The 20,642-nt window shown below is 36.2% G+C and overlaps 3 protein-coding genes across 4 annotated transcripts; 2 read left to right on the forward strand and 1 right to left on the reverse strand.

Annotated features, from left to right (window-relative positions):
• LOC117912866 (epoxide hydrolase 3) lies at positions 1-2,301 on the forward strand. The gene is made up of 4 exons (XM_034827631.1): positions 1-805; positions 1,619-1,708; positions 1,803-1,870; positions 2,030-2,301. Exons 1-4 carry the CDS (start codon positions 155-157, stop codon positions 2,163-2,165), a joined length of 945 nt encoding a protein of 314 aa, XP_034683522.1. The 5' UTR covers positions 1-154; the 3' UTR covers positions 2,166-2,301.
• Positions 2,289-9,264, reverse strand: LOC117912865 (sugar transporter ERD6-like 6). Of its 2 annotated transcripts, XM_034827629.1 has the most exons (18): positions 8,931-9,263; positions 8,775-8,837; positions 8,595-8,684; positions 8,176-8,235; positions 8,018-8,083; positions 7,868-7,933; positions 7,689-7,764; positions 6,718-6,782; positions 6,538-6,630; positions 6,345-6,425; positions 6,137-6,221; positions 4,184-4,230; positions 4,012-4,074; positions 3,850-3,909; positions 3,616-3,681; positions 3,461-3,520; positions 2,744-2,858; positions 2,289-2,661 (listed from the first exon to the last, which is right to left on the reverse strand). In XM_034827629.1, exons 1-18 carry the CDS (start codon positions 9,120-9,122, stop codon positions 2,549-2,551), a joined length of 1,461 nt encoding a protein of 486 aa, XP_034683520.1. In that variant the 5' UTR covers positions 9,123-9,263; the 3' UTR covers positions 2,289-2,548. The 2 variants fall into 2 exon arrangements, with proteins under 2 accessions (XP_034683520.1, XP_034683521.1); XM_034827630.1 differs by lacking the exon at positions 3,461-3,520 and having other exon boundaries at positions 8,931-9,264.
• A 1,962-nt stretch (positions 9,265-11,226) lies between these two features.
• On the forward strand, positions 11,227-16,015 carry LOC117913417 (DNA-3-methyladenine glycosylase 1-like). The gene is made up of 2 exons (XM_034828391.1): positions 11,227-12,430; positions 15,634-16,015. Exons 1-2 carry the CDS (start codon positions 11,295-11,297, stop codon positions 15,653-15,655), a joined length of 1,158 nt encoding a protein of 385 aa, XP_034684282.1. The 5' UTR covers positions 11,227-11,294; the 3' UTR covers positions 15,656-16,015.
• The last annotated feature ends 4,627 nt before the right edge of the window (positions 16,016-20,642 follow it).

Genomic DNA, 20,642 nt, shown 5'->3' on the forward strand with positions numbered 1-20,642 from the left:
TGTATTCTGAATTGCCTCCATTCAATTGGAATCGGATAACTGCCCGGCACCAAACATGTCTCTCCTTCCTCATTTAAAAGCTATCTTGGTTCATTGCTAGTCATAGACTCATAGTACAGGGGGAGAGCCAGGCTGAGAGATATAGAGCGGAGAGATGGTGAACCTGGTAGCAGCGCAGAAGCCATTGCTGCATGGGCTGATGAAGATGGCGGGGGTGAGGCCCCACATGGTGGAGATCGAGCCAGGCACGGTCATGAACTTCTGGGTTCCGTGCGAGACTGTTGAGAAGCCCAAAAAGAAGGGAGACATCAGCAGCTTGAGAAAACCAACCAAACCCGTTGTGGTCCTGGTGCACGGCTTCGCTGCTGAGGGTATTGTCACATGGCAATTCCAGGTGGGTGCTTTAACTAAAAAGTACTCGGTCTACGTCCCGGATCTTCTATTCTTCGGTGATTCTACCACGGACAAGTCCGACCGGTCGCCGACTTTTCAGGCGGAATGTTTGGAGAAGGGGCTGAGAAAGCTTGGAGTGGAGAAGTGTACAATCGTGGGGTTCAGCTATGGTGGGATGGTGGCGTTCAAGATGGCGGAGTTGCACCAGGACTTGGTTCAGGCGATGGTGGTGTCGGGTTCCATCTTGGCCATGACTGACTCGATCAGTGAAACCACTCTTCAGAGACTTGGGTTCGCTTCTTCTTCGGAGCTGTTGCTGCCCACCTCCGTCAAGGGCCTTAAAGCCCTTCTCTCTGTTGCAGCTCACAAGAAGCTTTGGTTCCCGGATCGCCTTCACAAGGACTACCTTGAGGTTTGTACTGCTACTATTACCACTCTTATGCTGTTACTGTTACCATTTCGATTGGTTTTCTCTCTCTGGTCAATTTAATTATTTCACGAAAAAGGAAAAAAAAAACAAAGGGTCTTCCAGTAAATTCTTACATGAAAGCTACATGTGCAACAAATTCACCCTTGTTCCTGCCCAAACTACACCCAACCTCTTCAGTCTTCACCTTGTGTTCAAGTTTGGTAAATTCTATTTGGATCTCCTTGGTAAATGAAGAATGTATGCCTTTTTAATGATTTATGGGTACATAAATTAGATATATGAACTCGGTCAGGTTTCACACTCTTTTGCTTTCCTTGGGAAAATAGGGCAGGTTCCACGTTTCTTTTTTATACTTTTCCACCCAACAAGTTACTACAAATTATTAATCCAAGTATTAGAGCTACTAATTTTGATGAAACAATAAAGGAAGGGTCCAAATCGCTGTCACTTTCAAAGAAGAATTACTGAAATGGTAGGTGCCACACCCACACCCATGCCATGACACCGCTGCTCTTGGTTGAACCAACTATTCCTAGTCTGTGTTCCAACAGCGACAGCGAGGCACGAGTCTGCCCACGTCAGCATGTTTTTAGATTACAGCCTGGATACTCATTTATTCAAGCCTCATCTAATTCATATCATCATTTCTTACAACAACCAAAGCGGCCGCCACAATCAAGTATTTACACATCTGGTTGAACATATATTCGAATAAGTACATCCATAAACATCACCCTCTTATGTGGGTCTTCCAAGGATAGTTTTGGTGGTTGATACTGACTGATGTCCCAGCAGGTGATGTTCACAAACAGGCAGGAAAGGGGTGATCTCCTAGAGGCTTTGGTGGTCAGCACCAAGGATACCAACATACCCAATTTCCCACAGGTAATATGGACTCTGCCCTAAATGCAACCATTTCATTTATCATGCCCTCTTTGGCCTTCCCAGAGAGTGACACTTGTTCCCTTTCTTCACTCAGAAAATACATCTCTTATGGGGGGAGAACGATCAGATTTTCAACCAGGAGCTTGCCCATAACATGAAAGAGTACGTGTATTAGATTCAACTGCCAGCATAAATTAAGTTGATTTGAATCTCACAATATCACTAATTACACACGCCAACAACAAATGGCCCTACATTTTCACTAAAAGTGGGTTATATTAATTTTAAGCACTACTCATGGATCTATTTATATGATCACAGGCAGCTAGGAGACAAGGCCACATTTCAAGGTATAAAGAAAGCCGGTCACCTGGTTCACCTGGAGAGACCCTGTGTCTATAATAGGCACCTCAAGCTGTTCCTTGCTTCCCTGAACACAGATGGAGCCCCAAAATGATGAAATCTACTGCATTTCTGCTACCTAAAGCACTGCTCAGTGCCAATGAGGAATGAGGAGTGTTCATTGCGTTCTATTTAAATAAAACTGTATCATGCCTTTGCTAAAGGAAAGAGTGTTTAATGAGTTTGGGCAATTCTTTTTTATTTATTTATTTATTTCCTTGATAAAAAATTAACCAACACAACTGTTATGGCAGAGAGCCTAAAAAATACACAAGGTTTCATGCAACAACACTAAATGCAAACTGAACCTATACATGGTGACGGAGGCATGTATGATACGGAAGACATACACATGCTTGAGAAAACAAATTCATCTGAAGGGTGTTGTGTTTCTTCCAGATTTCTTCCTTTGGTTTCAGGAACACAGAGCAAGCAAATTCATCTGAAGGACCGCTGAATTTCTTCCAGGGTTCTTCCTTTGGTTTCAGGGACCCAAAGTGACACAAACACTATGGTAAAAGCAGTCATTAATGTGTAAATAGCGAAGGTCCCTGTTGACAGTAAAGATGCTGCATTAGTTACAATAATACATTCACATGTCAGCAGAGAGAGAGAGAGAGGGGAGAAAAACACCTCCTTTGCTCCAACTCAGGAGTAGGTTTGCAGTCATCGTAACTGCCCATGATGTTAGCCAATTTGCCAATGTTGCGATGCTGCCTGCAAGTCCTTTAATACTCACTGGAAGTATCTGAATCCAATTCAGAACATAAGAGAGCTCATAAGATAGTTATTCCTACCAATATAATTTCATTAAAATTGGCACTTCATTCTTTGGAAGGTTCAAGTTCCATGCAAAACCATTTCAAATGTGTACATAAATTATCAATCATTGTGAGAATATCCAAAATCTATAATTTTGAATTTTGTGACAGAGATTCCAAAACATGAGTTAAAATTCAAATACATGAGTTAAAACTCCGAGTCCTAGCTCAGAATCAATCAGACAGCAGAAATATCTAATACTGCCAGATGTCCTTATAAGATTAGCGGTACTTTTCAAGTTCATGATTTCTATACCTTTGAAAGAAATCACTCACCAAATGTATTTAATACTGAGCTATGTGTTGAGCAGGTGGTGTATCTATGCAAACATAAAAATTACTTCAAAACCAGCTTCAACTGGTTGATGCTTTAGCTACCAAAACTCAGTTGATGACTAGTAAAGTCACTGCTAGAAGTGACTCTCTACCAATTGAATTCCTCATCAGATAGTTTATAGCATCGAAGACATTTTGTGCCAAATTTGGGAAAAGCTTTTCTGTCCTTTATATAAAGTCTAGTATTTCATACCTCGGACATTATAACCCAAGGAATGGCTCCAACTCCTAGAGAGAAGGTAATTACCAAAGCCTGGAAAGAGATGGCAGGACATAACAGAATTGAGAAACATCATTAAAAACACAGTTAAGAAAACACTAAAGGCCAAGCTACATAAGAAGTCATACCACAAGCCCAACAAGTGAAAGGATTCCCAATATGCTATAAAATTGAGAGTCTTCTGAAATGCCATCCTGGTAACATTGAAGAAGAAGAAGTCCAACCATCATAAAACAGACCAAACATGAAAAAAAAAAAAAAAAAAAAATCCCTTCATGCATGATGCATGAACCCTTCACACTGACATTCAGCAGATTTCACATGCCTACATAAAATGCAGAACCAAGATGGACATTACTGACCTTCAGGTAAAATGCAACTGAGACAAGGAGGAGGCTAAGAGTCATTCCAGAGGAGGATACCTGTGCCAAATGGTTGCAGATTTCAAATTTTGTTTACTTTCTGTTTTTCTTCCAGTTAATGTACATAAACAAACTCTAAATAAAGAAAGAACTCAGACGCACTATGAGAAGAAGCCTGCGCCCAGCTTTGTCCACCAACCAAGTAGTGACCCCAGTGGCAATGACCTACATATATGACAGGCTCTTATGAACTAACTCTAATAAATATTCTTTTGGAATATTAAAATATCTGGGTAAAAATGCACAGCATTAGATGTAGCAATTTATATATTACCTGAATAACCCCAAGTCCAACTGTTGCAATATCACTCGATGAAATCCCTGTCCAAATTTAAGGCAACTAAATAAGGCGTCAAATTCAGTGTTGGAAGGCAAGGCACTTTCTATATTATTGCCAACACAGCATAGGCAACTCCAGATGACTATAGAGATCAACCAAGATTTCATACATGAACAAAAAGGTAAAACAAAACTGATCTAATTCTCAAGTAGACGTACACAGTGCAATATATTATCAGAGTAGAACAGATTTCTGTATACTATCAGAGCAGATGCCCTTTCTCCAATTTCATGGTTACAACAGTGGCAAGGGGTTGGGTTAAGGATGTGGGAGGTTCCAGTTTCAAACCCCAGCAGGAAAAGAAGAATACGGAAAAAAAAAAACTATTAAACAAAAAGTTCATTACAGTGTCAAGGACCAAATTTGTTATGTTCTGCAGTGCAATGAGAGTCAGGGGAAAAAACAAGAAATACAAAGAATACACTAGCAATGTCTATGTGTCAAAAAGAGAGAAAAGCAAGCAAGAGAATAAAGCATTGTTACTGTCTAGAACGCTGGATTTGTAGTTGACTTAAGTTAACTAAACTTCACCCTTGCAGCCTGAAGTGGCTGCATGCAAACACAAGCCCGCCTTTGCATGCTTGATTGCCAGTTTTTATCACTACATTATTCTGTTTTCTACTGAAATGACAAAGGTGACATCACTGCAGGTGATGTGGCACCAACCTCATGTGATATGATTAGACTATGACACATGTCAATCTTAAAACCTTAACTGAAAGGAGGTTCAAAAAATTAAAAAACACCATCTACCATCTACTCGGAACATGGGTCACACAGAGGCACCAATGCACATCAAGATTGAACAATGAGACCTCGAGGTGAGGCACAGATCTCACTCTCAAAGACACTGTTAAGGTATTAAGCGATTGTAAGGCACACTTCAACATTCTTGAGGATCATACACCTGAAAAATACACCTTGAACAATTGCCACAAACTAGAGGCTTCTCATCACAACTTTGAAAGCTAAAATTTTCTTTCAAATTTTTTATTTTTTTCATGTCAAACACTTTATTTTTTTTTTATATATATATATATATAATGTTGCGAATTGGTTATTGTCTTCTCACAGAGGTTAATTTTCACATCAAACTGGATTCAGTATAAATGGAAAAGGAACATGCATTGGCATGCCTCATGTCAATTATGGAAGATGATTGCTATAAGGACCTCAAGTGTAAATTTCTGTAATACTTAAAGGCAACCAGGTGACTCTTCCTTACATTTATCTGCTCACAATAGCTTTGTTTGTAAATTTAACTGATATCCCAAATCATCATATTTCACAAAAATCTAATTTTAGACAATGATGAACAGTATAATTTCATGCAGCCATATCTGGAACAGAACTAGCAAGAACAGATTTAAATTAATGTCATAGATCTAGAGAGAATTAAGTAAAAAATAAGCATTCGCAACCATACCATTAGTGCGCGCATTTTCATAGTTCCTGATCAGCAACAAGAATTATCAAAACAATGCTCTGTTATATGGACTACAACACAAATTGTAGGGTGCATGTGTTTCTCTAACTTCATGTCAGTCTGAACCCCAATGTTTAGGATGCAGGGGCATACATGAACCGTTTAAGTTTTCAATTGTCCTTCCATGCATTGGGGTAACTATGTGATATAGAAAGTCTAATCAATATGTGAATTTCACACATTAAAAATATCCATATAACTGAATTCTAGTTTCTAGGACATGCTTAACAGGTGTCAGTTCAAGCACATTTGCATATAACACATCTCATACCATATCAATGTTGTACCATATCCATCATGAGTAATTCACACATTTTGATTGTTTATGAATATAGAAACTAAGGCAAACCCCACTCTCTATGGTTCTACTCAGTTCAAAGTCAAGGTGATGTTGATCTAACCAGCAGCTTCAAAGATATTACTGGAATAGAATAGAACACCATTGATACCACTGAGTTGCTGGAGCATGAGTAATCCAATCCCTACCTGCAGCACATGAGATCTCCAGTTAAAATAAAAGGAAATAGGTTCCTAGGCCTGCACAACTCCAAAGATTCAGAGAACAATATGATAAAACCGAAACCAGAATTTCAAGACAAACCATTCTACCATCAAAGGAAACCAATATCTTTTCCGTTTGAGATCTGAAAACTGGATGGTAGTTCTCTTGCCTGTTGATGCCACAGATCTCTGCAGAGTATAAATTCATAAAAAAAAATTATGAAAACTTTAAAGAAAGTGTTAAAAGATAAATATGAAGCAAATCCTTTATATTCTTCTAATCTGGGGTTCACGTATTTACCTTGATTTCAGTCACCTCAACAGAAATGTCGGTATCAAATCCCCGTAGAACTTGCAAAGATGCTTCAAAATCTTCTGTCATTCCCATTTTGGCCTAAATATAAAATGAAGATGAAAGAGACAACTCAACTTGAGTAATACACCAAACCCAATTAATATGACCTCAAATCATGACTCTTACCAGCCACCGAGGAGATTCTGGTATGAAAAATAGACCAGGTATCAATATTGTGCATGGCAAAATTCCTGCAAATAGAGTGTAAAAGTCCAGATCATTCAAGAATTCATTAACTAATTTAACAGGTTTATTTTCAATTAAATTAAAGCTACATGGATGAAAGGGAACTTTTACAAGAGTAAACTTAGTGGTTGTGAGGCAGAGTTAGGTACAAGAGAGCTAAGCAGTGAATAAGAAAAATTGGGATGCAGCAATGCAGGGGGTCAGGGAAATGACCAAAGAAGCACAAGTTCTGTTCTAGAAAATGGATAATATAGTATCAAAATAATCGAGGAAGATGAAAAAGACATAAGCTAGGAAGAAAAAGAACATATGAGGAGGGAGAATTTTCTGAGAAAAACATCTAATGTTTCCAAAATGAGATAGGAGATGTTTACTTAGGGACACTAATACCAACATCCAAATCTATCCTTAATCTGGATCTCTTCAAGATATATAAGATGGAGAGTGAATCATTTGTAGATGCTAAGCACAACTAACCTATGGTTCTTACAGTTCTCCTGAATCCCTCTAAGGAAATTAGGCAGATCTTCAGAAATGATGTCATGGGATGATACCAAATTTCATGGCCATATATAAGCTTATTAAGCATTTATCACTACTAAACATAGCAAACAATCCAGACCCAGTTTTCATCTTTCATTAGGGCTGGAGGAGCCTATGGGCATTGGGAGGGCAAAAACCTTTAACAACTCCCCCTTCCCTGGTTGTGTAACCACTAGCCATACTAACTTACCTTCCATAAGGACTAAACCATAGAAATATTTGCTTGAATTAAAAAAATAAAAATAAAAATCAAATCATATAATTGCACATTCAATAGAAAATTTAGGAAAATTTTCTTGTCCTGATGACCTAAAGGATTCTCTTTCCACAGTACAATAGACCAAGAAAATGTGATTTTCAGGGCTTACCTAAAACTGCAAGTACCCTCCAATTAACAAAAAGTCCCAACACATATGCCAATAGTATTCCAAGAGTAACTGAGAGCTACACAAGAAAAATAAGTTTTTAGTGTATTCATTCAATAAATTTGGACTAGTAACACTAAAAACATAGAGGCTAAACTAAACTAGGTAATAAGAAAACAAACCTGGTTAACAGATCCTAAGCCTCCCCTCATATTTTGAGGTGATATCTCAGCTATATATACAGGCACCTAAAATATAGGCATTAACGCTATTGAGATTTTCATCACAATTACAAGGAAAACAAACAAGGAAACCACAAGGATGAAAATTACTGTGTAAGAGATTACACCAACGCCAAACCCTTCCAACAACCTTCCCATATAAAGAAATGATGAATCCTTCACAAAGGCCACAAACCGGTAATCAGACAATGAAAGAAGCTTGTGAACCATATAGTAGCGTAAATATCAAAATAGAAATGATCACTCACTTGGGCAAATGATATTGCAAGCCATCCTATTATATTAGGAATCGAAGCAATCATTAGTGACTGCAAGTCAACAGAAAGAATCAACATTCAGAAATTCATTTTTATGGCACCTGCAATCAGAAAATGCAAATGCAAATGCGCAATCACAATACTAAAGCACCCAAACTATAAGGATAAAATGCAGAGAAAGGAAGACTCAGGAAACAAAAATCATCGCTCTCCACCAAGCCTAGCACAATCATTTGGCTTTTATTAAGTAAAGTTTTCATTCTTAGAAAACAAAAACAACAGAGAAGAACATGATAGTGCAAAATTTTCTTTTCTTTTCTTTCCTTTATTTATTGTCCTCAGATTTCTCAGGAACAAACGGGTAAAAGAAAAACCAACGGAATCCGTACTGATAAAATGATCGATCATACCCCTTTCCTGCCGATGTATTCCGCAATCTGACCACTGGCTATTGCCCCAACCATGGCCCCCACATTTGACAACGAACCAAAAATAGAGAACTGTACCCATGACAATGAGCTATGAATAAAAACGTAACCAAAACCAACACAATTTGGGGGGAAAGAAGAAGGCTGAAATAGAACCCACACCTCTGAAAGGGAAAGTCCAAGATCACTGATGATCTCAGATTGCGTAGGAGAAGAATACCCACACTGTCAACAACGATTACAAACTCAGTCAATGTATTCAAAAACTCATGAGAATCGAAATCAACATCACAGAGGTGGAAAAAACGGTGCAATTACGGTGAAGCCGAACTGAATGGGACCCAGAGCAACGATGAGGACGCATAGGAGGACGGAGACGGAGTTGTCGCGGATGATCTGCGCGGAGGATCCCATAATGCTGGATTGCCGGGAGCCCATCCGGTACCAGCTTCCGGTGTGGAGAAAGGGCTTGCGAAGATCTCGCCCATCCTCTTCTTCCCTGAAACTCATGGCAGCGTTGGTATCAGCCCTCAGATTTGATCAATGATCACCCCTTGCAGCAATCCAGACGTAGCTGGAATTGGTGATTCGCGGTGGTGAGGACGAGCCTCCGAGTTATCGTCCCAAAAAAGAACAAATAGAAGAGGGAATGCGTTGATGTGGCGCGTGGCGAAATAAGCGAAACGTGGTTGGTTGTTCGAGTGCTTATCCACGTGAGGAAACTTTCAATGCTGTGTCAGCACTTAAATTATAATTCTTGGAAGCATATTCATATCTTTATTTGGAAGTACTCTATTTCCTTTTCCAAATGCCTCATCTTCTTTTCCCTTTTTTTCCTTCTTCTCCTTCATAATAATTAACGTTAATCACCTTATAATCACGTATTATGCACCGTTCTATTAAAAATTACCATTAATATTCATTATTAATTTGTAAATGAATTTCCATTGTATAAAATATTTGAAGTATTAGTAGATATTCCATTAATAATAAGATATAAATTCTTCTTATTTTAAAAATTTTTTCTCATCCTTTAGGGCGAGGATGAGATTTTTCCATGTTTGTACACCCATTTTTAAATTTTAATTTTAACTTTTAAATAAATAAATATTATAATTTTTTATATATATTTTTTTCCAAAGGTAAAATGTTTTATTTTACATATGTTAAAGGAGATCAAATAAAAAAAATTAAATCATTTTTTATTTAATTATATACAATTGAGGATGACACAAAACTACTAGGACAATAAATCATTATTGATTGTGGCAAGTTTATTCTATTTTGTTCGACTAAGGTTGTTGATTGTCTAATCGAAAAATTGTATGTACATCTACTAAGATTCAGCTTATGATAAGCTAGGCTTCTAACAAGTACAATAAAGATCTATATATTTTTTTGGAATTAAAAAGCATTTTCTTTAATATTTAAAAACTATAGGACCACTTGAGCAAGGAACAATACTCAAGCATTGGTATCGTTCAAGCGCTTAAGTAGTGCTCGAGTGGTGGTTAAGTGTACTTGTCAGAATATGACAAAATATTTTTGAGATATTTACGTAAATCGAGTTTAAAAACTTTGAAATATTGTTTCTTTATTGCTTCTATGCCTATATATACTTTATTATAACCCTTCTAAGGTTAATGATTTGAGATGAATTTTATCGAATAATAAGCCTAACAAGCCACATCATTTGAATATTGGGTGTTTAAAGATCTACATCTCTTGCATCCCTTTCCTTTTGCGAAATAAAAACATTTTCACTAGAGCAAATGAAGATTTGCATCCCTTCCCTTCAACGAGGTTGAAGCATATTCAATAGAGCAATTGAAGATTATTGCGTTGTAGACTATGAACAAGTTATAGGTTTTGGAAATAAGTTTAGAGGGTAAAACAAACACGTAAAATTCGTGTAACTTTTTACTTTCATGTAATGGATTTTACATTAAATGTCTTAGACCCATAATTGTTTTAGAGACAGTATAAGGTTTTTGACATAAAAATTTATACACTATATCTTATTGCTTTGCATGTTTAATTGGATTTAAAAACTCATCTCCCTTTGTTTGCAAGATGTAGGTTTTTTAGAAACAAAATGATACCCAAATTTATTTTAAAACCCCAAAAAATATATATTAAATTGTTTTTATTTAATTACATATAATTGATAATGAGGTGGAACAAAACAATACCCACAAAATAATACCCGCCTCTAAATCCAACCCGATTTTAAAAATAAAATTTCAAACCCATGTCTAAGCATATTTATCCTCATTTCAAATTGACAAAAAAATCTCATCTTATTATCATCCTTATTTATTAATTTTCACCTTCTATCTCAAACATAGAAATTAAAATGTTGATGGCCTTTTGTTAATTAATATAAATAAAAGGTTAATGTATGGATGAAGAGACATTTAAAAAACATCGAAGAATTAATTTAAAAGCGAGAAAGATACTAGAATTGTTAGAAACTATGAGAATCATGTTGAAAGGTAATTAAGTGGATATTTTAAAATTTTATTTGTTTAAATAATTAATAATAAAAAAATATTTTTATTAATATAAAGTCATAACTTTTGAAATTTTGGGATGCTAAGTGCTATCTGGCGTAGGAGGCAGCCAATCTCCTCGCAGGAATGTAAACAAACAGTGGAGAGGAAAATGGTCAAAATGTAATTCATGCATGATAACATCATTGTCTTTCCCAAGGGAAACCCCCAATTCATTCTTCCACAAAACCCTAACAATCAACAGATGGGTGAGCAATTCCACTCAGAGTCCCATGAACCCTTCACTACTCTATTACAACCCACCTCTACTACTACGGAAACCGAATCCACCATCACCACCGTTGCCGCCGATGATATTTCCCTACAACCCTCATCTTCTTCCAAACTTCCGTTCCGATCCCGGAAGATCAGAAAGGTTTCTTCCACCGCCACGCCCAGCGGCTCTGACGGAAAATCTGAACCAGTCTCTGAGGATGATTTGTTAAAAGGCGGCAATAGAGCCTGGAAGAGAAACGCAGCACAGTCAACTGCGGCTTTACCCACAATTGTGAAGTCATTGTCGTGTGAAGGCGAACTCGATGTGGCGCTTCGGCATCTGACCAAGTCCGATCCACTTCTCGCTGCCTTGATCAACACTCACCAGCCGCCGACTTTCGATTCTTTTCACCCTCCATTTCTTGCCCTGGCCAAAAGCATTTTATACCAACAACTGGCCTACAAGGCCGCGACCTCAATCTACACTCGCTTCGTCGCGCTTTGTGGTGGCGAGGCCGGTGTTGTTCCCGACGCCGTGCTAGCCCTCTCGCCGTCGCAGCTCCGGCAAATTGGAGTCTCTGGTCGAAAAGCTGGTTATCTTCACGACCTCGCTAGCAAGTACAAGACTGGAATTCTGTCTGACTCATCAATTATGGGAATGGATGATAAGTCACTCTTCACAATGCTCACCATGGTTAAGGGAATTGGATCTTGGTCCGTACACATGTTCATGATTTTCTCGCTCCATAGACCAGACGTTCTTCCAGTAGGAGATGTTGGTGTACGTAAGGGCGTGCAATTTTTATATGGATTGGAAGAATTGCCACGGCCATCGCAGATGGAGCAGCTATGCGAGAAGTGGAAACCTTATCGGTCTGTTGGGTCATGGTACATGTGGAGGTTTGTTGAGGCAAAAGGTGCCCCACCGGCCAGGGCGGCTGTCGCATTGGTCGATGGTGCTACCTCGGAGCAGCAACAGCAACAGGAGCAACAACAGCAGCCACAACAGCTTCAGCTTGTGGATCCCATCAACGGCATTGTGAACCTCGGGTAGTTGTCCTTGCGCTTCAAAATTTCAAATTACTACTTATTTATGTTATTTATAAATTGTTGTTTGGCATCTGGATGCTTATAGAATTGCATTACTTTGTTGTGATGTGTTGTATTATGCAATCCTGTATATTTACATAAACTTGTCTTTTCTCCACTGTGGATTGTGCGTTCTGCCACTCATTGTCACGTTTCTGAATTGGGCATAATGAACAAGGATCTGTTTTCTGGAATTATGTATTGAGGATAATTTCATACTTAAAAATGTGATTGAATCCACTACTTTGAAGGTCTGCCAATGCAAGATACATATTGTACCCTTGATTTTAAATCACAAACCAAAAGACTTCCGAACTATCAAATGGTTATTTTCATGGTTCTGCCATTCCCTGAATTTTTGTTGGTCGAACTCAATGGTTGAATTGTTGAACTGGAGAAACCACTTATCTGTTCTGATAGCAGGCCAGTTGTATGTCTTTCCTGATAGGCACATAAAGGAGACTCTGATTTCTCATTTTGGTTTTCTAGGCCCCAATTTTTTTCCCCATTGGGGTTTCAAAAAATGGTCTATTCTATTTCGGTGCTCTATGTGAATCAATCTAGATGCAGCTTTCTTTTGCCATTAACCAAGATTTCCATCATGTCTCACTGCTTGCTGGTTGTAATATATAAGTCTGAATGGAAAGGTAGAGGCTATGAGTGAGAAGTGAAGACGTTTTATTATCCTATTCTTCGTCTTCCTCTTTCTATGGAATTTTTCACAAATGGTATGCCTTTATCGACATTTCATTCTACAACGTTTTTATCTTGTATTTAAGTTATTTGTGCCATAGTGGAATGTACATAGTTCTATGCGCCAATTGTTTTTTTGTTTTTCCCACCATAGAATCGTGCTGTTCCCTGGCAGTTTTACATATTCTGTTACAGCACAGTTTGTTCCCCAGTGGTTTTACATCTTCTGTTACAGCACAGTTCCTTCCTTTTGGCTTTTGTCTGTGAATCATTGTATAAAGTGGATATGGGGAAAGAATTGCAGTGTCAATAGTGAAAGTGGCAATTTTTTATCATGGATAACTATCCTCTATTTCTTGATTTATAAATGATTTCATGGACAAAAGAAACACTTTCTTAAATGAGGACACAACATGAGCTCCAGTTTTGTGAGTAAACCTGCAACTTGGCCTCCTATATGTACTTGAAAAGGCTGGGGTGGGGGGGAGGTGAAGTTTAGACTTTTTTGTCCCATGCATGACTTCAACTCTATTGTTCTCGGGTTGACTGTATGGAAAAACAGCATGCGTCAAATTCAGGGTGGCAGGAAATGGGAAAACCAGAACCTGAACCACATCACTAATCGGTAGCCCTGCTTGAATGTGACCTGGGTTAAAAAATGCCTACCTGGACTTGTCTCTTTACCTGTTTTATTTATTTCAAGAACATTCCAATGTGGGCAAGACAGGGTAGTTCACTGTATTAACCTGATTAAATCTTTTTATTGAAGTAAATTATGCATGTTTATCTGTGTGTATGAATATACCTTAAAAAAAAAATGCTTATACCAAAATATTCTTGCATCATGCCACTGCTAAATCCACTTAAAAAAACCGATAGCCCTACTACATCGTGCCACTGCCTTGCCCACCTATATATAATGATCATGATCGCCACCCACCGCTGTCATTGCTGCAGCTTGGCACTATTATTGGAGCCCTGCCACCTTATATGAGAACTACTGTCATTTGTGCCACCCACCTTCCATATTGCACCACTGTTATCCTACCACCTCTATTACTTCTATTGTGCTCCAACCTGCCAATGGTGCCACCTACCACTCACATTCTTCCACAACTCTCTATTGTTCAGATTTTGACTACTAACATGCCATTATCACTCCATTTTAAGGAGTTCAAAGTATTTTCATGCCTGAACAACTGAATTTGTAACATCAACCTCCACTGTCTTTAGGATGCTGATTTTAGATGTAAAGATTTCTAGTGCAACCTTAATTTCCTTTTAATCTATATGTTTGGATATTATTGATCAGGGCACAGACCTTTGGAATTTTGTAGACTTTGCTTTGTAAAGTCACTTTATTTCTTAATATCATATATGAAAAAGGGTTCTGAAATTGTATGTGTTGGAAGATAAGCTTCTTTTGTGAATTAAACAAACAATGATTTGATAGTCAGAATTAGGACGGTCAATAGTTTGCGGTTTAGCTAGACCTGGTAGCCTGGAAAAACTTGGGGAATGCCTAGGTAATAACTGCTGAGCTCCCGAGGTGGTGCCTCACCTCCTTCAAAGTCTCACTGTAATCTTGGAAACAGGAGTTTTTCGTGTAAAAAGAAGTTGTGCTCCTCTTCCCTTAAGTTTTTTGTATCTCTCAGGACTTTGACTGGTTAAGATCCAGCTGGTTTAAGCTTTGAGCCGTCTTTCATGATTGAGATAAGCATGAGACAGGGTATGATTATGGCTGTTTGTGGTAGAGCTTTAATCCTGTGTAGAAGTCAAGAGAGACTTTAGTTGTTCACTTTTTCCGGTCCTTTGTTGTGGAGTCCTTAGGTTGATCTACAACATGTGAAACATGATTGTTTTCAATTGTCTTGTTTTCAACCAGGCACATATTCTGGAAGGATATGCATTATATTTTCACATCCAATGAGAACATGTATCCTCCAAGTAAATGCTAAAAGAGTGCATGCAAACATCCTCCAATGAAATGTCATATGGGGGTTTCTCAGAAAAATGATTATATTTTTTTGTCCACCATATAGTGAAGACACACAGGGTGAACTTTACTGGTAAATATATCTGCTGGTATCTTTGTGGATGATGTATGGAAGGAGACTTGTACTGTCAGAATATTATTTTTTTGCTCAGAATTGTACAGTGGCAGCCTTAGATAATCGGATAATATGGATTTTAACCCACATTGTGCTCAACTTTACAACAATTTTAGTCTGTTTGAGACTCAATTATTCATCTCAAGTTGGTACATCCATCCATGGTGTTTATTCAATATATTTTCATATTCACTGTGCCATTAACAAATGCATACAGGTAATTTTGAGAAAAGAGAAGCACATACATGCATGTGTTCATATACAAACTCACAAAACTGATGGAAGGCCAATTGAAGTTATGTTTCCTGCTGTTTAACTGTTTTACCAGAAATACTAATAGATCAATGCTATTTGTTTTAGGGCCTGCATTTGGGGACAATGAGCTGGAGTGAAAGATGTTTTTGTAATATTTTCATCAATATTACTGGCATGCTTTAATGTGAAGAGACAGATCGTCCGTGCAATTTGAGAAACCGGGAAGGAAATTCGTGAAGGTGCAGTACGCTTCAAAATCGAGATGCAACTATTTGGGTTTTTATTTTTATTTTTTAATGTAATATAATCCATATTTGTGAAATTTTTAGAAGCTAGAATCTATGCATAAATTATCCAGGTTGTCTGTAGAGCCACATAAAGCAGACAACTCCATTCTTGTTGAGTTGGGTTTTTACCCTAACAGTTATTACAGCTGCACCTCTAATAAAATGAGATGGTACACTGCGTTAATTATTCAAATTGAAAATTATTATGATGTGTATGTCTTGACAGAGGAACACTATTTTTCTCGGAGTTTCCGTCTTATGATGGGTTCAAATGGCCTGAAATTTCTTTCATATGGAAGGACATTTGATGTGGGTGGATGGTGTGTATACCAACAGCATTGGAGGCCTCCTAAAGGGAGGACGAAGCCCAAGAAAGTAGGAAGCAGTGCGGTGCCTTCAGCCTTGTGGCCCGGACATCAGTCTATTGAACAAGTTGGAGACCACTCTGATACAATCATTGAAGCGACCAAAACCCAATAGTTGGGTTTGAAGATTCGAAATCTGGAGCAGCTTTAACCGAGCATTAAATTATGTGAAAAGGGGAGGAAGTGTTTTGACATATTGTTAAAGGTAGGTGACACTGACAACTAGCTGTTCAACCACGAGCTGCATAATTTCATTTTGTCAGAGCAGAAATGGAAAGAAGCCTGGAGGTTTAGTACCTGAAACAAGTTGAAGTGATAGCGATGGAAGGTGGTAATGCCTACAGTTTGGCAGATTTTGTCATGTACCGGTAACCGGCCCATATGGAGTTGTCGGAGCAGGCCATGCGGCAATTGGGCCTTAATGATAAGACTCCCCCTCTTCCCCCACTGTTGAGTTTGGTGCATGACACATCAAGAGAACACTCGAATACATTCATTTTCAGAGATGGGGGCCACTGACCAATCCACTTCTTCTTCTTCGACCTCATACGCCCTGCATATTATTAATCTGGCCTCTCCCTAAAATATAGGATATGCCGACACATCTCCGAATTCTACGTTCGTGATTTGTACGCTCCATTGACTCTACTTTTATCTTATTTTAATTTTTAAAAATCCCATATGAAAAATCATTCTCCTGTTACGCATACAATATTAATTACGTTGAACAACTGGGTGAGATTAAGAAATTGTAGTCAGTATCCATCAAGCTCTATCACAAAGGAATATGTTCTATTCCTTTCCTTTCGGTGCTCCAAGTCTGCCTCTTACTTCCCTTTCTTCATCAACCCACACCCTATCCTCGGGACCACCGTCTCTACTAATGTTTTACGCTTATCTCTTACATTTCTACGCAGCTCCAACTTCCGAAGCTCGTTTATATCCAGCTTCACGACACGTGGTTGGGATAAAAAGTTTCCAATAATAACCTGACAAAGACCTTTTTTTTTCTTTGTCTTTCTGAATTTCTAGTAGATAATATAAAATATACGTAGTATGGCAATGGGTCATGTGGGAGGCTTAGGGATCTCTCTGTGTAGGCTTCTAGGCTTATGTATTGTTAACGTACGAAGATAAATACCAATTTATAACAGCTTAATGGCTTAAGAGACCCACAAATGAGATAGTAATGGAGAAATTACTTATTAGAGATGTAAATGTGTTGTCCTTTAATTCGTCATATTTTCCTTCGTAGCCTTTTCGGTATTCATTACATCTTCTTTTAAATAATGAATAAGGTTGACTTTAAACATCAATTTGACCTCAAAAAAGACAAGATGTCATGCTAGTTTCAAGAGTGAAGAGGTTTAATCAAGTGAATCCTGAGCCCATGAATATCAGCTCTATTAATTGATCCGTATTTAGGCTTAAAATCCTTGTGGGGTTTAATTCTTTAACTAATTGATCCCTTAAAATTAGTATTTCACATAATCATTGTCAAAAATTGCACTAGAAAGGGTATTACATATCTTAAAGGCACAATAAATTATGAGATTCATTATTTAGGGTTCTTTACAATTGTAGAAGGATTTAGTACTGCTAATCGGATCTTATAGGCTAAGAATCAATTATACAGACGATTATATCTTGATTTACCATGAAATCAAAATTTGTACCCCTTAATTTGACTTGTATGGAAGATGTCTTTTAATAGAGATACATTTTATTGGATAAACCAATTCTCATAGGGGATAGACTAGCTAGTATAACAAAGATTAAAATTACAAATATGAATGAGAAAAAGCGACATATAAGACTTAGATATAATTCTATTAAATAAATATTTTTTTAGTAGTGAAATATGCAAATATTTTAATATACTAAAATTAGCTTATAAAATAATAACATAATCATTGAGAGAAGTATGACTGATTGAAGCATTTAAGTTCGTTATCATTGCTGATATCAAAATTTTATGATTGAAAATCCTAAAAGAAAGTTCAAAGGGTAATAATGAAGCTATAAAATGATTGTGTGAATGCTAATTGTAAGGGATATTCCCTAGTCTCATGGTCTCATCCTATGGTGATAGTGTTTATTATTATGATGATATTTAAGAAGAATTTAGTGTTGAATGAATAAAGATGTTGATCACAAATGATTCTTAAAGGACTCATCTATACTTAGTGTAGTAGTGGGGTTACTATCATGGAAAATTGGGCCAGTTCCTAAAAGCACTCGTGAAACCGGAGAAAATTCAATTAACCATTCGTATGTTGCATGGTAAAAGGAATTCTTAGATTTCGATTTAGTTTAACATTTTTTTTAAAGTCAAGAAGATATCTACACCTATTGCATAATAATTTTACTCACTTTTATTGTCTTCAAATTTTAATAAAATAATTTTATTATTTTTAATATATATTTTTTTGGGGAACATTGTGAGTGAGTTATGGAATCAAATGGTCCCAAATCCATTAAATTGATCATCTATTATATTTTTTTTTTTAAAAAATAAAAACTACAGTGTAGACATAAAAAATTTAGTAAATTAAATTACTTCTAAAAAAATAAATTATAATTTCATGGTTGAACAAAATTTGGGTTAAATATTCTCTTATGAATAGGTTTGCTAAAAGACTAATCTCCGACTCAAAAATCTTAATAATATAATAATATTTATTATTATTATTTTATTGGTAAAACGTGGAAAAAGAAAATTTGTTAAAATAAAAAATTAAATCCTTTAAAATAAGCACCTAAATATTGGAATTCAAAATTTAGTTCTTTGTCTTTACTCATAAATAGAGGTGATTTCCTTTGAGAAAAAAAGGGAGATAAAAAAATTAAATTTTAAATAAGAAAATCTGGATAAAAAAAAGTTTAGATTAAGAAAACATAACGACCTCACATAAAACAAAAGAAGAAGATTAAGAAAAATTAAGAAAAAAATATTAAGAAAGATTAAGAAAAAATTTCTAATATAAAATATTCCATGCAAGTTTGATAAATGACACAAGTGTTACATATTCATTCAACAAGTTTATTTAAATGTTGTTTGAATTGTGATCAAAATGAAAAAAATTAAAAGAAAAATATTCTTTTATGAAGAATATCACATGAGATTATATCCCACAATTTTAAGCGAAGTTTGTAGAAATGTTATATATATTCATTCAACAACTTTATTTAATAAAAAATACTATTTATTGATCTTTAAATTTAAGAAAACACTTTCATCAGTTTGAATGATATTGTTTGAATTACAATCAAAATGAAAATATCAAAAGAAAAATATTCTTTTTACAGAATATCACATGTAAGATTATACCCCACAATTTTAATCGAAGTTTGTGCGGACATTGGGATCACGCACCATTTGGATCCTAATATCAGACCAAAGATATGATATTAGTTTTGGGTGGGAGCAACAATACAAAAGGAAAGAAAAAAACCCAAGGAAATAGAGAGGAAGGCCCTGCTCCTAAATCCTAATGCAGAAGAAAGGTATTCCCACTATTAAAAGTGTCCCTAATGACCAAGAAAATTCTCCCATTAACAGTCTGCTTTATGCAAAATAGGATCATTTCCTATGGCCTCGTACAATCCCAATAGTGCTCCCCCTTCTTTTCAAATTGAGTGGGGAGTTGACTGCTTCACACCCGTCTTATTCTCAGTACCAACCCATGTCTAATGGGCTCTTTGCAACAGCAGTGCCTTTTTATTTTTATTTTTATTTTTAAACACCTTATCATAAAAAATAATTCTAAAATAACCATGGTTTTACATTTGAAGTAAAATTCATCTTTAAAAAGATAAGTTCATATTATTCAATTTAAATTTATCTTTTTTTTTAAATGATTTTAATACAAAAAAAAATTGAATTAATTTTTTGAAAACATGAATTTAATATTTTTATGTATCGATTTGTTGTGTTATCAGAAGTTTTAATACGGTTAGATGAAAAATATAAAAATAAAACAATCAACACAATTATATACAAGTTTTAATGTTATTTAGTCAATCATGTCTATAATTATAGATGAAAAGAAAAATTTTCTATTATATTATATAAAATATTATAAATGATATAATTAAATATAACTACTAAATTCCTAAAACAGATATAACTATTTAATTTCGAAGCATGTTATGATTCTCTTTTTTGTATCTTTATATTCAAAACCATGAGCCTCTCACCCTTATGTGCCCATGAGTGTCTCACATTCTTTTTCTCACATCTCTATCAATTTGTATAATTTTTATAAGTCTATTTTTATCTTATGATTTTTTTTTTACTTATTTAGAATATTTATAAAAATATTTTTAACAAAATTTTTTGCTAAAAAGGAAACAATTAAATAATTAGGTTTTAATAATTTTTTTTTAAAAAAGTTCCCATGTAACCCAAGACAAAAGGGCCCCACCGTCAGAAATGGTACAAGTGTCAGTATTCCCTATT

This window comes from Vitis riparia, chromosome 4, assembly GCF_004353265.1.
Source record: "Vitis riparia cultivar Riparia Gloire de Montpellier isolate 1030 chromosome 4, EGFV_Vit.rip_1.0, whole genome shotgun sequence".
In the NCBI taxonomy this organism is placed as follows: Eukaryota; Viridiplantae; Streptophyta; class Magnoliopsida; order Vitales; family Vitaceae; genus Vitis; species Vitis riparia.